At 40.2% G+C, this 13,501-nt stretch overlaps 1 protein-coding gene across 1 annotated transcript in view; it reads right to left on the bottom strand.

Moving 5' to 3' along the window:
* The window catches only part of SEL1L (SEL1L adaptor subunit of SYVN1 ubiquitin ligase), a 32,788-nt gene extending 19,931 nt beyond the window's left edge, over window positions 1-12,857 (bottom strand). Inside the window, exons 1-5 of the mRNA XM_063160167.1 lie at window positions 12,725-12,857; window positions 5,629-5,666; window positions 5,048-5,270; window positions 1,724-1,891; window positions 1,035-1,140 (exon numbers count right to left, since the gene is read on the bottom strand). Coding sequence (XP_063016237.1) covers window positions 1,035-1,140; window positions 1,724-1,891; window positions 5,048-5,270; window positions 5,629-5,666; window positions 12,725-12,836 — 647 coding nt within the window. The 5' untranslated portion in view covers window positions 12,837-12,857. The remainder of the gene's footprint in view (window positions 1-1,034; window positions 1,141-1,723; window positions 1,892-5,047; window positions 5,271-5,628; window positions 5,667-12,724) is intronic.
* Between the last annotated feature and the right edge of the window lie 644 nt (window positions 12,858-13,501).

Raw genomic sequence — 13,501 nt, 5'->3', positions numbered from 1 at the left:
TCTCCTCCTTTCAATTCTCAGGCATGTTCTTGTTCTTTAGGACAGACTGAGGCATACCTGGTTCCTCACAGAAGTTCATCTTCTAAGAAAGTGTAAGGTGCACAAGAGAACTAACACCTAATATTGTTTTAGAATTCTTACACTATTTTATACTAAAAAATATAACTCAGAATCCAACAGGTATTGCCTCTCTTTGTCTTTGCCAAGGTGCAGACAACTTTAGATGTTCCTCACTTTCCCTGACAAAGTGGAAATACACTCCCTTATTTCCACAAATGAATCTAAAATAGTTATAGTCCTCACATATTAATAAGCAGAAGTCACCACTTACTGAGGAACTTGTCAACATGAATAGGAGGAAGATCTAAATTAACGTAGCAACTCTGAATTACAGTGATAAGTCCACAGCTATTTAATCAGTAATTGGATGCCTTCAGAAAATGAAGTAGAATGAACAGAACACTAATTTCTAATTGTTTTATTTGTCTACAAGCATTACCCTCTTCTTTCTATGAAAATTAATGATTAGAATTATAATGATTTGCTAATTTTAAATTTAATACTATTTTTATGGTGACCAAAAGCATCAGAAAGCAGGAGAAAAAACAGAGCAGGACAAGAGATGCCAATTTTTCCCACTTCATCTTTGAAGCAGAATGAGAACCAGACTGCAAGAAGCATGTGAAAAGGGCAATTATCTCATAACCCATTCTCAGTTTTTTTCCTGGCCAGTTGCCATGTATAAACTGGAGCTAGAGAACTGAATCATCACCTTGCATTAAGTCAATGTTTTGATGACACCCACTCTTCAGAAATTAATCTTACACAATTTTTACTGCATTCAAAGGAATGCAGGCATAATTTTTTTTCTAAATACCCTGTATTTACTATCTATCTTCTATCACTGCATGGTTTGATGTTGAGTCCAATAAAGCTCAAAATCTCAGGACATCTCATTCAAGTTCTTTTTCAGTTAAGCAAAAGTGACCAGCCATATCATCCTTCTCCTGTGGTGGCAGATGAGGTATACTTACACTTTCTTCTGAGCCTTTTTACTACTTTCATTAAGGATTTTCATTCCAATCTGATATACATCCTCAGCTTCTTGCATCTGCCTTCTCTTATTAGACTGCTCTTCAGCTAAAAAAAAAAGTGCACATTAAGAGCTCAAATTATACCACTGAAGACTATCCTCTCAAAATTCCTTCTCATTCTAAAGGGTAAGTACAGCCAGAAACTTGCTTTTGAAGACAAACAAAGTGATTACAAAAGGCTCTCTAATGGATGTGTTTGACATATTAGCAGATGATTTCTTCTTGTGTGATGTCTCATGCATAAGCTTGCTGATAAAATGTTCTTTTTATTCCTTGCTCAAAAGCAAGCTGTGCAGGTTGCTCCTTCAGAAGGACATTTCCTAGAGAAGGGTTGCCTTTGTGCAACAAATCAGGAAGTATAATGGGCAACACTGTCAAACCCCCATCCTCCTACAGCCTCAGAAATAGTTTTATAGATGCCTTCATTGCACAATTTCCAAATCAGGTCTGGGAACTGGCATTTTTTAAAACTTCTTCCATCATGAAAACTTTGCCTTTATAACTACTGTTTATTATGGTATGAAGTGGCCAGAGACTTCTACATGCTGAAATCAAGAGCATTAAGAGGACTGGAAACACGAGCCTAAAAAAGAATTCCTTGAACAAGAACAAGCCAAAAGGTTGCTTACATTCACAGAAGCCCCACTTCTGATCTTTCTTGTAATCATAGGTTGTTGCACACCACAGCCTGCCATCTTCCCTCCCATCAGCAGTGCACTCTGCATATTCCTTCTCCATAAACAAAAATGGAAAGTGGCAAGGTTCACCATCTGCAGTGCCTCCAATAGCTGTCAAAACTGAAAATACACACCCAGCAATTACTCTCCCTTATTTCTCAATTTAAATCATATATTACAAACAGAAAAGTGCTCCTATGTTGGTTTTAGGCACAATCACGACACAACACCACACATGACAAAATGCTATATTCAAAGTACTGGAGTATCAGCAGGGAGTACACTTGAACACACAACTATATGAAAATATTTAAGTGAAATCACTATGATGTAGATGAAAGGATTCTCATCACTATGAGTTTGGTAATTTTCTACTCTTGAAAATACTAAGATTAAAATCATTATTTCATTTTGCCAATATATTTAGTTGCATTCAAAATGGCTTTGAACAGCACACTTTATCATTTCTCATGCACTAAAACTTCAAATGTTACCGATTCCAGTATCACAATATTTTAAAATAAAATCAATCTTCTATGAAGACTAAGAATTCTCTCTCTAGGTTTTGAAGATGGAATTATTTCAGTTAGACTTTTATAAAAGCTTTCCTCTTTCACTAAGCTAAATCCAACAGTTGGGTTCAGCTTAATTTGAAAACATTTGCAAAATCATGCAATTGACAATGTCAATTATAGAGTTTTTTCAAATTAACTTAATTTTTATAGTTACAGAGAAAATTAGTTCTTTGAGGGTTTATAATTGAAAGATCTAAAGACTATACTAATTCAAATATTTCATGTTGATTTTTTGAAGCAAAAGAAAGTCTTCAGGTATAGCTGGACCAGTTCAAACTGCTCTTCCTAACTTGACACAGGTTCTACCACATCACTCCAAGTCAATTACATCAGAAGAGAAACTGTTATTTTCAGTAACTGTAGTCAAAAATCATGTGTTAATATGCAACTAGCCCAGAATAATTTCAGACATTTGTTCCCTACAAAGTAATATACAAGCTCCTGCTAAGGGCTCATGTAACTACAACTTATGGGACCTCTCACCACTGTCATTTGAACAAGCTCCAAGTCCAGGAGCACTCCTTGAGAACTCTTGGTTTTATTTGTACTGTTTTGTACCTTGTCTCCTGTGTGGAAAGCAGTTTTACAGAGGCTCTGCATGAGATGTAGCTGCATACTACAGTTATGAAATTACTCCGTGCCAATGCTCCCCTCTTTGCATTTTTTTTAAATTCTAAATTCAACCATAATGCTGTTTTTGTTCCCAAATAATAATAGAGACTAATCCCAAGAGCAACACAGCAATGCAACCACAGGTTAATGTTCACAACAGTTATTTATGTGCTTAGATATTGATAAATACTAAATGAGGCAAACAATTTACCCAGAGGATAAATTAGTTTTTGTCAATCCAAATGCTCCAGAAGCAATTTCCCTCTTTACTATCTCTGAATAAAATACATGGTATTTAATTATATTTGTCCTAATTTACATATGTCTTGTTTCATACTTTAAGCTGCAGGAAACCAATTATAGATTACTTATAAGTACTGGCAATATTACTGTAAGATTCTTCCAAATAAGGAAAGTAAGTGCAATAGGAATTGCCAGCTCTTTATAAACTTGTGAGCAATTTTCAGCAAAAACTGTTAGTATGGAACTTGGATGTTATAAAACCCTAAAACACAAAATAGCAATAACTAAAGAAATATAATTTTCTTTACACACGATCTCATCACTCATCAGAAGAGAGCAGGATAGCCTTCTTAGAAACTTCAAACCTTTACTAGCACTAATTCTAAATAAGTGATTATTTTGTTCTATATCCTATAAAACATATATGGAACTTTTCAGGATATACTTTTGTTCCATGCAATGTTGTGACCACACACAGTAGCTAAACTGTTTTTAGAAAAGCTTTTATGTCCCTTAATGCAGTCCTGTCACCAGTAGCTCATCTGGAGGTGTAACATCTGTACCTCACATAGATGCTCAGTTAAAGCGTTTGTAAAGTTGTCCTTTAGCACTCCTCTCTCCTAACAGAAATCATATACTTTTCTTTTAGAATTGCTTTTTTAAATGAAAATTCCTCAATTCACACTGCTTATTTAATTCCTAACAAGTTCCAAGAACTGTGCAAGACTTAAACTTATGGTTGTTGAAAGTCACTTGTAGTATGTTTGATAGGTAGTTAAAAACCTTAGTTCTGAGGAGCCAGTCAGTTGGATATATTTTTGTATGAGACTAAAAGTATCTTAAAGTTCACTTTTGAAATAGACTGCACTGACTAAAGCTGGTGCTTAGCTCACTGTTTTCTGGCAGAAAGATATTTAGTGGATTTTACATACTTTTTTTCCTGTTCAACACAGCATCAAACAACACAGCAATGGTTAAGCCTATTACTGAGTTTCCACAAACTGATATTAGTTCTGCTCTAACAAGGAAACAGCTTAGAAAACACTCAGTCATAACATGATAGAGCTCATTTCATAGCTTCTGCTTTGACATTTCAATGTGAATTGAGAAGATAAGTATCATTAGTACAACACAACTGTATTTTTCAGTAATATTGAAGATTTACTTTTTATGGACAAGTAAAAAGGAAAAGTTTGCTGCATAGGTTAAGGTACTCAACTGTGCCATCTTGTTATTATCAACTACCAATTGCAAATCAAAAAATCATAAAATCGTGTAATAAAAAAGTCATATTAGAATTTCCTGGAAATTTTAGTCCAATACAATACCTATATTTAAAAACTTGCTGAAGTTAACATGCAGGTCAGATGCTGCCCTAAGGCTCTCAATGCTGTTCCAGGAAGCTTGTCTTTACATTACTATTTGTTCCTTTTCTGTCAACTGACTCACCAGGCAAACAGCCATGGGATTGAAAAAGACTGATGCAAATTCCTCTTTGTATTGCTAGTGTACATACAGAGCACAGAATCTGTAATTGACTTCTATTTGAAGAAATCAGGGCCTTCTCTATTTGATGGTTAAAGCTTTCCAGCAAGACAGAAACAGTAAGAAGAACAGAAAATTCTTTCAAATGCATCTGAAAATAACTATTCATTTCAATTACAGTACCTTTCAAACATTTTGATGCTATTTCTAATGAAAAAGGTAGCAATTACCACTCCATTGCAGAGAGGTTAAGACACTTGTTATTTCATATGTTCAAAATTACTGTTTATGTTCACCCACATGCTGGAGTTACTCAGACTCATCTATGCTGCCACTTGTTCAAAAGTCAGTGAGCAGTTACCTGGACTCTGTACTTCTGCTTCCTCCAAATCCTTATTTAATAGATTTGACATTTCTAGAGAGTTCAACTCTTCCAGTGAATTCTCTTTTTCCTCTTCTTGACTGTGAAAGCTCTCTTCATTCTCTGATTGAGAGTCTGATTTCCCAGATTCAAGGAAGATCTGACCTGCGACCACTCGAGTTCCTGTGGAATGATCCTTTACCTGGTCCTCTGCAGACAAAGTCTGAAGGAAAGCAGCCACATCATTTAGAAGATTAGAGAGAAGCAGCAGCTGGCTTAAAATCCATTGAAAAATTTCTTAAAATATACAGTTAATAATTTAAACAGTCAAACCAAAACTAAGCTGAGCTACCTCTATTACCTCTATCAGCTCTCATTGCCTGTATCCCTTTCAGGTCTTAAAAAAAAAAATGTTTCCAACTTGTAACCCAGTATTAATTTCTCCGATGCACAGAAAAATTAATGAGACAGCAAGAACTACAGAAAAACTTAAAATCTAAAGTCAAATTATTGTTCTGAATTTCAGACCTTTGCTCTTACTCCACAGGTAAATCAGAATGACTAGAAACTTATCTCCTCACCTTTGACTCCAGTGATTCATCTTGATTTCCTTCTTCATCTAGAAGAGACATTATAAGTCAGTAAAATGCTTTTCCATTAGTAACTACCTCAAAAATAAAAGCTTTATTTACAATGCTGTACCATAGTTCTGAAATATTCTAGTGTACTAAGTTGACTAATACACTTCAGAAAAGCCTTATAACTGTGACGAGGAGGAATCAAATGTTTCAGAGGTGATTCTCTTCCTTAAATTATGCAAACACAAGTGTGTTCCATAGTGAAAAAAAAGTGTGGTTTTTCTAAACCCAAGTCATAGTCTGAATGGCTCAAGTCCAAGTAAACTACTTAAAAAGGTGCTCATCTAGTGAAAAAGGACTGTGGAACATAAAGTGTTTAGTCACCAAATCAGCCTTAGCACCAACAGCTTCAGTAGTGACCAGAAAGTTGTGTTCATACCCCCATGCTTATAATTAAACATTGTCCTTTTTAGAATTCCAATTCATTCTGCCTGACCAGCATATTCAAACCTTTATATAGAGGTTTCTCTTCAAAACTGTGTGGAATTAGTTTGTCTTTAAGATACTCTTCAAGAAATGCAAGTCTTGTTTAAACTGTCATCCCTCTTGTCTAAAAGCTATTTGATATTTGATTAGAAGACTGGAAGGGGAAGAAATGATAAACAAGAAAGGCTATTAGGCAGACATTAAAGGAATACATGTGAAAAGGTGAAGATAATTAGAAAAGCTTATTTATGACAGCTTTATCATTGTTTTCCTGATTTTTTTCTGCAGCAATTGTTCTGTTCCATTAACTAAAATGGACTTCAAACAACTTGGTCTGTGCTACCATTTTGATGGGAATAAAATTAACATCACTGAGATGTAACTGTTCAGAGTCATCAGTATCTGACACCACCTCATTTCAGCAAACAGACCTCCCTATATTTGAAACAAGATGCCACAGGCCTCCCTCTCTCTGGTACCCAACTCACATTAAATCAAAGCTCAAAACAAAGAGACCACTTAGCAAAGCTGCCACTAACTCCTCCTAGGCTTAGAAATCCTCCTTTTTGAGGCTCTGGGTGCACAATGCCCTGTAGCAGTGGCAAAGCAAAGATGGGCTGGAGACCTGCACTGTGACTGGAAAAGGTGTCTAAACTGATAGACACGAATGCCGCGTACATGAGATACATTCAGTATGTTACAGTTAGCCATGAAAGGCTACCTGCACAAACACTTCCAACAGTTTACAGAACTCTGCTGACTCCTGCAAGCACTTAGCAGCAAACAAAACTTGCACAATTTTCATTCTCATGCAAGTAAAGTGACTTACCAGAGATAAACCATCTCTGAAGCAACAAATTCCAAACATGACACGTCATCTGGTCATGTTTCAAAGCCTACTACTATAACCTTTGCAATGAAAGGGTTAATCTTGGAAATTGCCTTCTGGAATCTGGATTCCATATTGTTACTAGAAGTACAACCTTTGGTTCGAACAAGTGAAAAGATGAGGGAGAATTCAACTTTAGGCAGCAACAGCGTAACAGAAATTAAGAAAAAATGTGAAGACTTGTAAGTGAAGCTGCAAAACTATGGTGATGAGATGAGTACAACTGAGACATATAAATAACAGCCTGTTGAGGATGGTGAAGAGGATGTAAAGCTCAAAGAGTTTGACTGCCAGCAGTCATGGAATTAAAAAGGATCTAGAACAGCTGATGTGGGTAAGCAGCTGTACTCTACAGGTCTGAAAATGAAAATGTGTAGAACACTTCAGAAAAACTTGGGGAGACAGCAGAGCACTCCAGATGAAACACACCCTGCAAGGAGAAATCAAGACAGCATAAGAACAAACACCAATTTGGAAAAAAACACTATGAGGCATAAGGACAAACAAGGCTAGCTGCATTTTTGGTAGAGACCTCAGGGCTTAGCAGCCTGAGGAACCAAACAGATAAGGGTGATTGTGATAAATCATAAGTAGTTCTGCCACTGAACTTTGACACTCCAGATCATGATATGACAATTGGTCTTTAAATTCAGTAAAAGTACACATACATTTAGGATACTTGGTGGTGTTTCTATTTTGAAATTATGAATGAAGTTGTCATTTACCATGTTTCCCACATATTACATTCTATTATCCTAAATAACTTTGATCTAGACCAAAGGCTACCTACAAACTTCAGAGCTTGTCAAGATATCCAGACATGCTTCTGGAGAGCAGGAAAACTAAGGGTAACCTACCCAGTAGCCTGTGTGCTCCTTCTAATATATACAAAGCACTTATAAAGTACCTGTTATTGCAGTAGGTAATACATTTGGGGTTTTTTGAACAGCTATACAGCTAGATTGATTGTTTTTGTCTGTACTAAACCAGCCTATACGCCTGACAGCACTAAAGCTTTCTAACATTTCAGAAAAGGCTTCACTAACTGATTTCAATCTGCAGTGGTAGGTTCACTTTATGTCAAAAGACAACACAAAAACAAATATAAATAGGTTATATTGTCTATGCACACATATAAAAGAACAATTTTATTGTAGCTTCATATGCAAAAGGTTTACTAAACTGAAAGTCAAGAGACACCTGAGCAACATCAGCTAGAGCTCAGTAAGTGTTTGCTCTTTCTTCTTTGAGAGTAAATAAACCTATTTCCATTCTATTGCATCATTTAAATTTTCTCTGAAGAAACCAGCTTTGTTACTGAGAAGTTGTGGTTGAACGATTGTTTTCACACAGTGGTTCCAAAAGGCACTAAAGCAAAACCAAAATATTAATTTTTCTTAGCTTTGAGACTTTTTCTAAGGTAGGCAGATGAGGTTACAGAGATAATGAAGAGTATGACTAAAGGAGAGATCACTTACAGCCTTGTTGTTTCACAGAAGTGCTGACTAACACGCACCCACTTACAGAAGTGTGTTTACTCCTATGAAACTGTTCAAACTATTCTGAAAGTGTTAATGAAAGGTCCATGAAAGGTCACAGCTGGGCCTAAGAACAGTTTATTAGTCAAGGCTGAGCTATTGAACGAAGTCACAGATGTTATGTTTATGCACCTGTTTCAGAGATTAAAGCTGATAGTTTAGCTTGTTTTTCCACCCTTCAATTATAAAAAGTAACTTTTTTTTTTATTATTATCATTTGGTTCTGTTACCAAGGCTGTGTAATTCCATAAACCTCCTCTAAAAAGGCCTAGTGGAAATTAATCTCACAATTTGTAAAACAAGTTAGGGAGTAAAATGATCTATTAAAAGGAAAAGGTAGGCAAAGATACCTGTGGCTCAAGTGTGCAGCTGACAATGTTGTACAGAATGCTTCCCTTATAAACAGTGATGAGCTGTAGACATTGCTGGGTGCTCTCACACCCAGCTACGACTTTAAAGCACTTCACCCAACCAAAATCTTTTTTCAACCATCCACCAGCTCATATATAACTAAAATCAGCTTTAAGAAGTATTAATTTTTCCTCAATTAGAAAGGCCAGTGTTCAAGCATGCTATGTAAATATAGGAAAAGTGCTCTGGCAGCCTATGCTAAAGAAAAAGTTCCTACCATATGCTGGATACAGCTCCTACCATTTTGTGGGAATTACTGCTTTCAAGAGAGCACTAAGGGGAGAAGGGTAGAAACCAGCAGAGCTATGCAGTGTGATTCAGCAATAACGTCATTAGCTTCAGGGAGCGCAACAGTTCCAAAGTTTTGCTGTGCTAGAAGAACAGATAACTGACACCCCACAAACCTAAAGGGCTGCTAGTGCCAGACAAGAAACACCACTAATTTCAATGTTAAACCGGTCAACCACACTCAGGAAGCAGCCAACAATTCAGTAATGAAGGAGTCTCCCCCAGCTCTGAGCAATCCCTAACTGATTACCGTTGTCAGTTTCCCTCTAGCTTTTGCCGAGCTCTTCAAGCCTCAAACACCGTGACAACAAAGCAAACAGGGGGCTTCTGCTGAGAGCAGGGATCTCCCCAGTGGTGTGCTCACCTCGGGGAGTATGCCAGCCAACCCACGGGGCCGCAGGAACAACATACCTTTCAGACTGTTCATACAGAAAACTTTTCTCATACAGCCGTCATTCCACCTTTCTTTCATTCTTCTCCCATCTGTGTTTTTGTGCATGTCTTATGAGGCACATAGCATGTCAGGACAAGAGTATATGGATGTTTAACTTACAAAAAAATACATGTAAAATGCATGCTCAAAAATCTTTCTCTGGAGAGAGGGGTGCATGAACAGAAATGGTTTGGCAGTGACTGCTTTAGAGCACCCCTGAGAGATTTTCTGTAGCATTTCTGGCAATTTCCTTCAATGTTGTTTTTGTGCAAGTGACTAGATAGAAATTGAAAGAGAAAGCAAATTCTGTTTATCCAGTTCTGGCAGGAAAGAAGGAAATCTAAAGGAAAAAATTACCTCAAACTGCTTCTCATCAATTTTTTCGACTGATATATTCAGCACAGAAACAGACTCAATAGCATAGATGCTATTCCCATTAAAACATGCAGCGAGTTAAGTAAAATCCTTAAGTGCCACCTATTCAGCAAGAATAGTTCCAAAGTATCCTTGGCAGCAAGTAAATTGTTCCCAGTCACAATCTGTGCAACATATTCATTTTAGTTCAACTACAAGATTGAGATATAGGTCAGCGCTCACCCTGAATAAAAATCTTTTTTCCAGTGTCCTTGCAATTGCTGGCTAACTGGTTACAAAGCTTACTCTCCAGGAGGTACTCAGTAGGAACTGAGATTCCCAACCAGGCAACAAAGCAAAGAGTTTAGGGAATATTTTTCTATCAGGTAAGTAAAAACAGAAAGGTGAGGGAAAACCACTGAGCTCTGTGTTATGGAAGAACAGGTACTGAAGTTCCCTACAGGTACATGAGTGCACTCATTTGTCCCACCAGTCAATGGGACAGCATAAAAACATCTGCCTGTTGCTGAAGTTAGCCACGGAACACGTAGGAGTCAGAGGAAGCACCACTTCCTCTCCTCAGGCAGAATGAGAACATTTTTACCCCTTAGTGAACAAGAGGAAACAATCCCACTAATCAAATAACATCAGCAATCACAAAAAAGAGGATTTTTTCAATGTCCTTAATGAGTGATCAGCAGGGGAAGGCCATCACTCCTGCAGTGACCAGAAGACAGCCAGTTTCATCTGGAGAACACACACATGCTTAACATTTTTTAGCTACTTTTGCCAGTGCTTCTTAACGTCTTTCCTCAGTCCCCATTTTAAATGCCTTCATAATCTGCAGCAATATCATGTTTAAAAAAATACAGTGCCCCTTCCCTTAGGCTTGAATTTTCTTGCATTCAACTCAAGTTCTCAATAAATTGATTTAAAATGAAGTTTATTACAATAGAGTTATATTTAAAATACGCAAGTTAAATTTAAAATATTCACTACTAAAAAAAAAGTCCTCATTAAAAACTCTTCCTAAAGTTAGGAAATGTCATAGTCAGACCAATTTTACTCATTCTTCTTAAAATTCCTCCCATCATACATCCCAGATGTCTCTTTGCAGACCAGACACTAGAAACAATTAAACATTCAAGGAAACATTTAATACACAGTCCCAAGACTTATACCAGTCTCAAAGACAAAGTCACACTGCTACTCTGGGAAATCAAAGCATGAAATGAGGACAACTTTCAGCACGATTCTTGTCAAAAACTGGGCAAGAAATGTATTCCTCTCACAGCTTTCTGCCAAATTATGGACTCCCAACATCCTATCCTAATTAACTGTGGACATCAGTAAACAGTCTGACATCACAGTAGCAATTTTAGTTTGTAAACAGCTCTTAACCCTACATCTGTGTACTGTGCTTTCTATGGCTTATTAAGTGTATTAGTTCAACTGAATCTAAATATTTTGCTCATACAAGCTGAATTAAACTATCAGAACTTCATGCCCACCAAACAACTTTGTGACAGTGGACTAACAGTCAAGGGAGGAGAGCTGCATGGAAGTACAGCCACTGATGGACACTTGACTAGCCCTTATCACCTAACTTCCACGTACTCAACAGATGGTTCATCTGACACTCACAGCCCCATCTCACTTTAGGTTTTTTCGTCACATACATTATAAATGAGAGCATATAGTTCAAAAGTTTGGCTGCATCTCTCTGGTTTCACAGAACTTGTGTGAATTCTTTCCATAACTTCACAAGTGCCCTGCTAGCTTAAAGAGCAACCTACAAAGCTCATATAATACACTAATATTACTTTAAAGTTCAACTTCCTACTGGACACGCGTGAAAATGAACCCAAAAGTACTGAACTTACCTCTAGCGAAAAGGTTAAGTTACTCTCCTGAAACAGTGTAAAAGCAAATCCCCAGCAGCACCGCATATGGCTGTCGTTAAGGTAGTGGCTTGTGGCTTTATAAATAAATGCACTGCACATCCCCCCACCAGCCCATGGTGGAAAGCAGGGTGTGGGAGGTAGAAACCCCAGGAAAGGAAGTAGATGACAACACATGAGAATCAGACAAAAGACAAAACCCGAGCTGCATAACAACAAAACAGGGACGGGAAAAAAATATTATGGGGACATAAAACAGGACGCATAAATGTTTTCTACGTATCGAGGCGAGAAAACCGTTCTAATAAGGGTGAAATCAGCATTATCAGCGCCTCAGGGAGAAAATGCGTTCTAGGGAGAAAAAACGCCTCATTTCGGTCCTAAGCAGTACAAGCACTACGAAGAGGGCTCCCAACGAGCTGCTAAAAGGCAGACACCGCAGTGAGCAATGCGTCCACCCCTACCAGGCCTACGGAGCAGCGCCGGCGAGGCCGAGCCCGAGCCTGCCCGGTCCCGCCACCCGCGGCCCCGCAGGTGACAGGAGCGCCGCTCCCCCCGCTCGGCTCCGCTCCGCCGCCTCAGCGCCCCGGCGAGGTCGGCGCTGCCCCCACGCACCCCAAAGCCCCGGCGAGGGCACCGGGTCACCTCCCCCGCTGCCGCCGCCCCCGCGCCCCGCTGCAGGCGTCAGGACCCGCACAGACACCTCTGCGCCCCCGTCCCCCGCCGCAGGCCCGGGGGGCAATGCCGCCGTCAGCGCTCGGGCCCAGGGGGGCGTAGGGAGGCGGGCCGCGGTACTCACCGGCCGCGGGAAGCGCTCCGACCGCGGGCAGCGCTGCGACCGCGGGCAGCGCTCCGGCCGACAGCGCGGCCAGGCACAGCAGCAGGGCCACCCGGCGCGCCCGCCGCCCCATCCCGCTGGGCTCTGAGGGGCCGCGCCGAGCGCCCCCGACTCCGGCTCTCTCGCCCCGCCCAGCGCGCCGCCGCCACCAATCAGCGGCCGCGCTGAAGGCCGACTACGGGCCGCTGGCAGCAGCACACGCAACCCCGGGGAACGGCCGGCTCTACATGGCCCGCTCCGATTGGCTCGGCGGGGGCCCGGCTCAGGCGCCACGCCCTCCCGTTAGCAAATAGCGGCGCACGTGTCTCCGCGAGGGCCGTTGCGCCAGCGGTTCCTTCCGAAACGGCGCCTTCCATTGGCTCGTGCGCCGGTCCTACAGCACCCACAGTTCCTTGCGAGGGCCGCGGCGCCGCCTGGGAGCGTGTGCGCCCGGGGCCCGCGGCGGGGCAGGGACTACGTCACCCACAACTCCTCGCGCCGACCGGCGCAGGGCGCGAGCGCGGCGTCGCTGTCCTGAACCCCGCCCATTCCAGAACGCAGAATTCCGGGGTGTGGGGTACGCCTCGTTGTCTAGGAGTTTCGAAACAGCAGTAAATTGCCTTCCTAAACCAGTATAGATGGAGTATGTGAAACATAAAGAGTTTTAGTGCAGCTGTGGGACGCAAGCGTTCGCTTCTCATAGGGATTGCATCTCTCTGTGGGCCAAAAAAAGCAAACGAGCGAGGGAACTAACTAGGA

This window comes from Melospiza melodia, chromosome 6 (assembly GCF_035770615.1).
Source record: "Melospiza melodia melodia isolate bMelMel2 chromosome 6, bMelMel2.pri, whole genome shotgun sequence".
Lineage (NCBI taxonomy): Eukaryota > Metazoa > Chordata > Aves > Passeriformes > Passerellidae > Melospiza > Melospiza melodia.
Note: the sequence above shows the minus strand (reverse complement) of the source record. Positions and strands in the feature narration are given on the sequence as shown.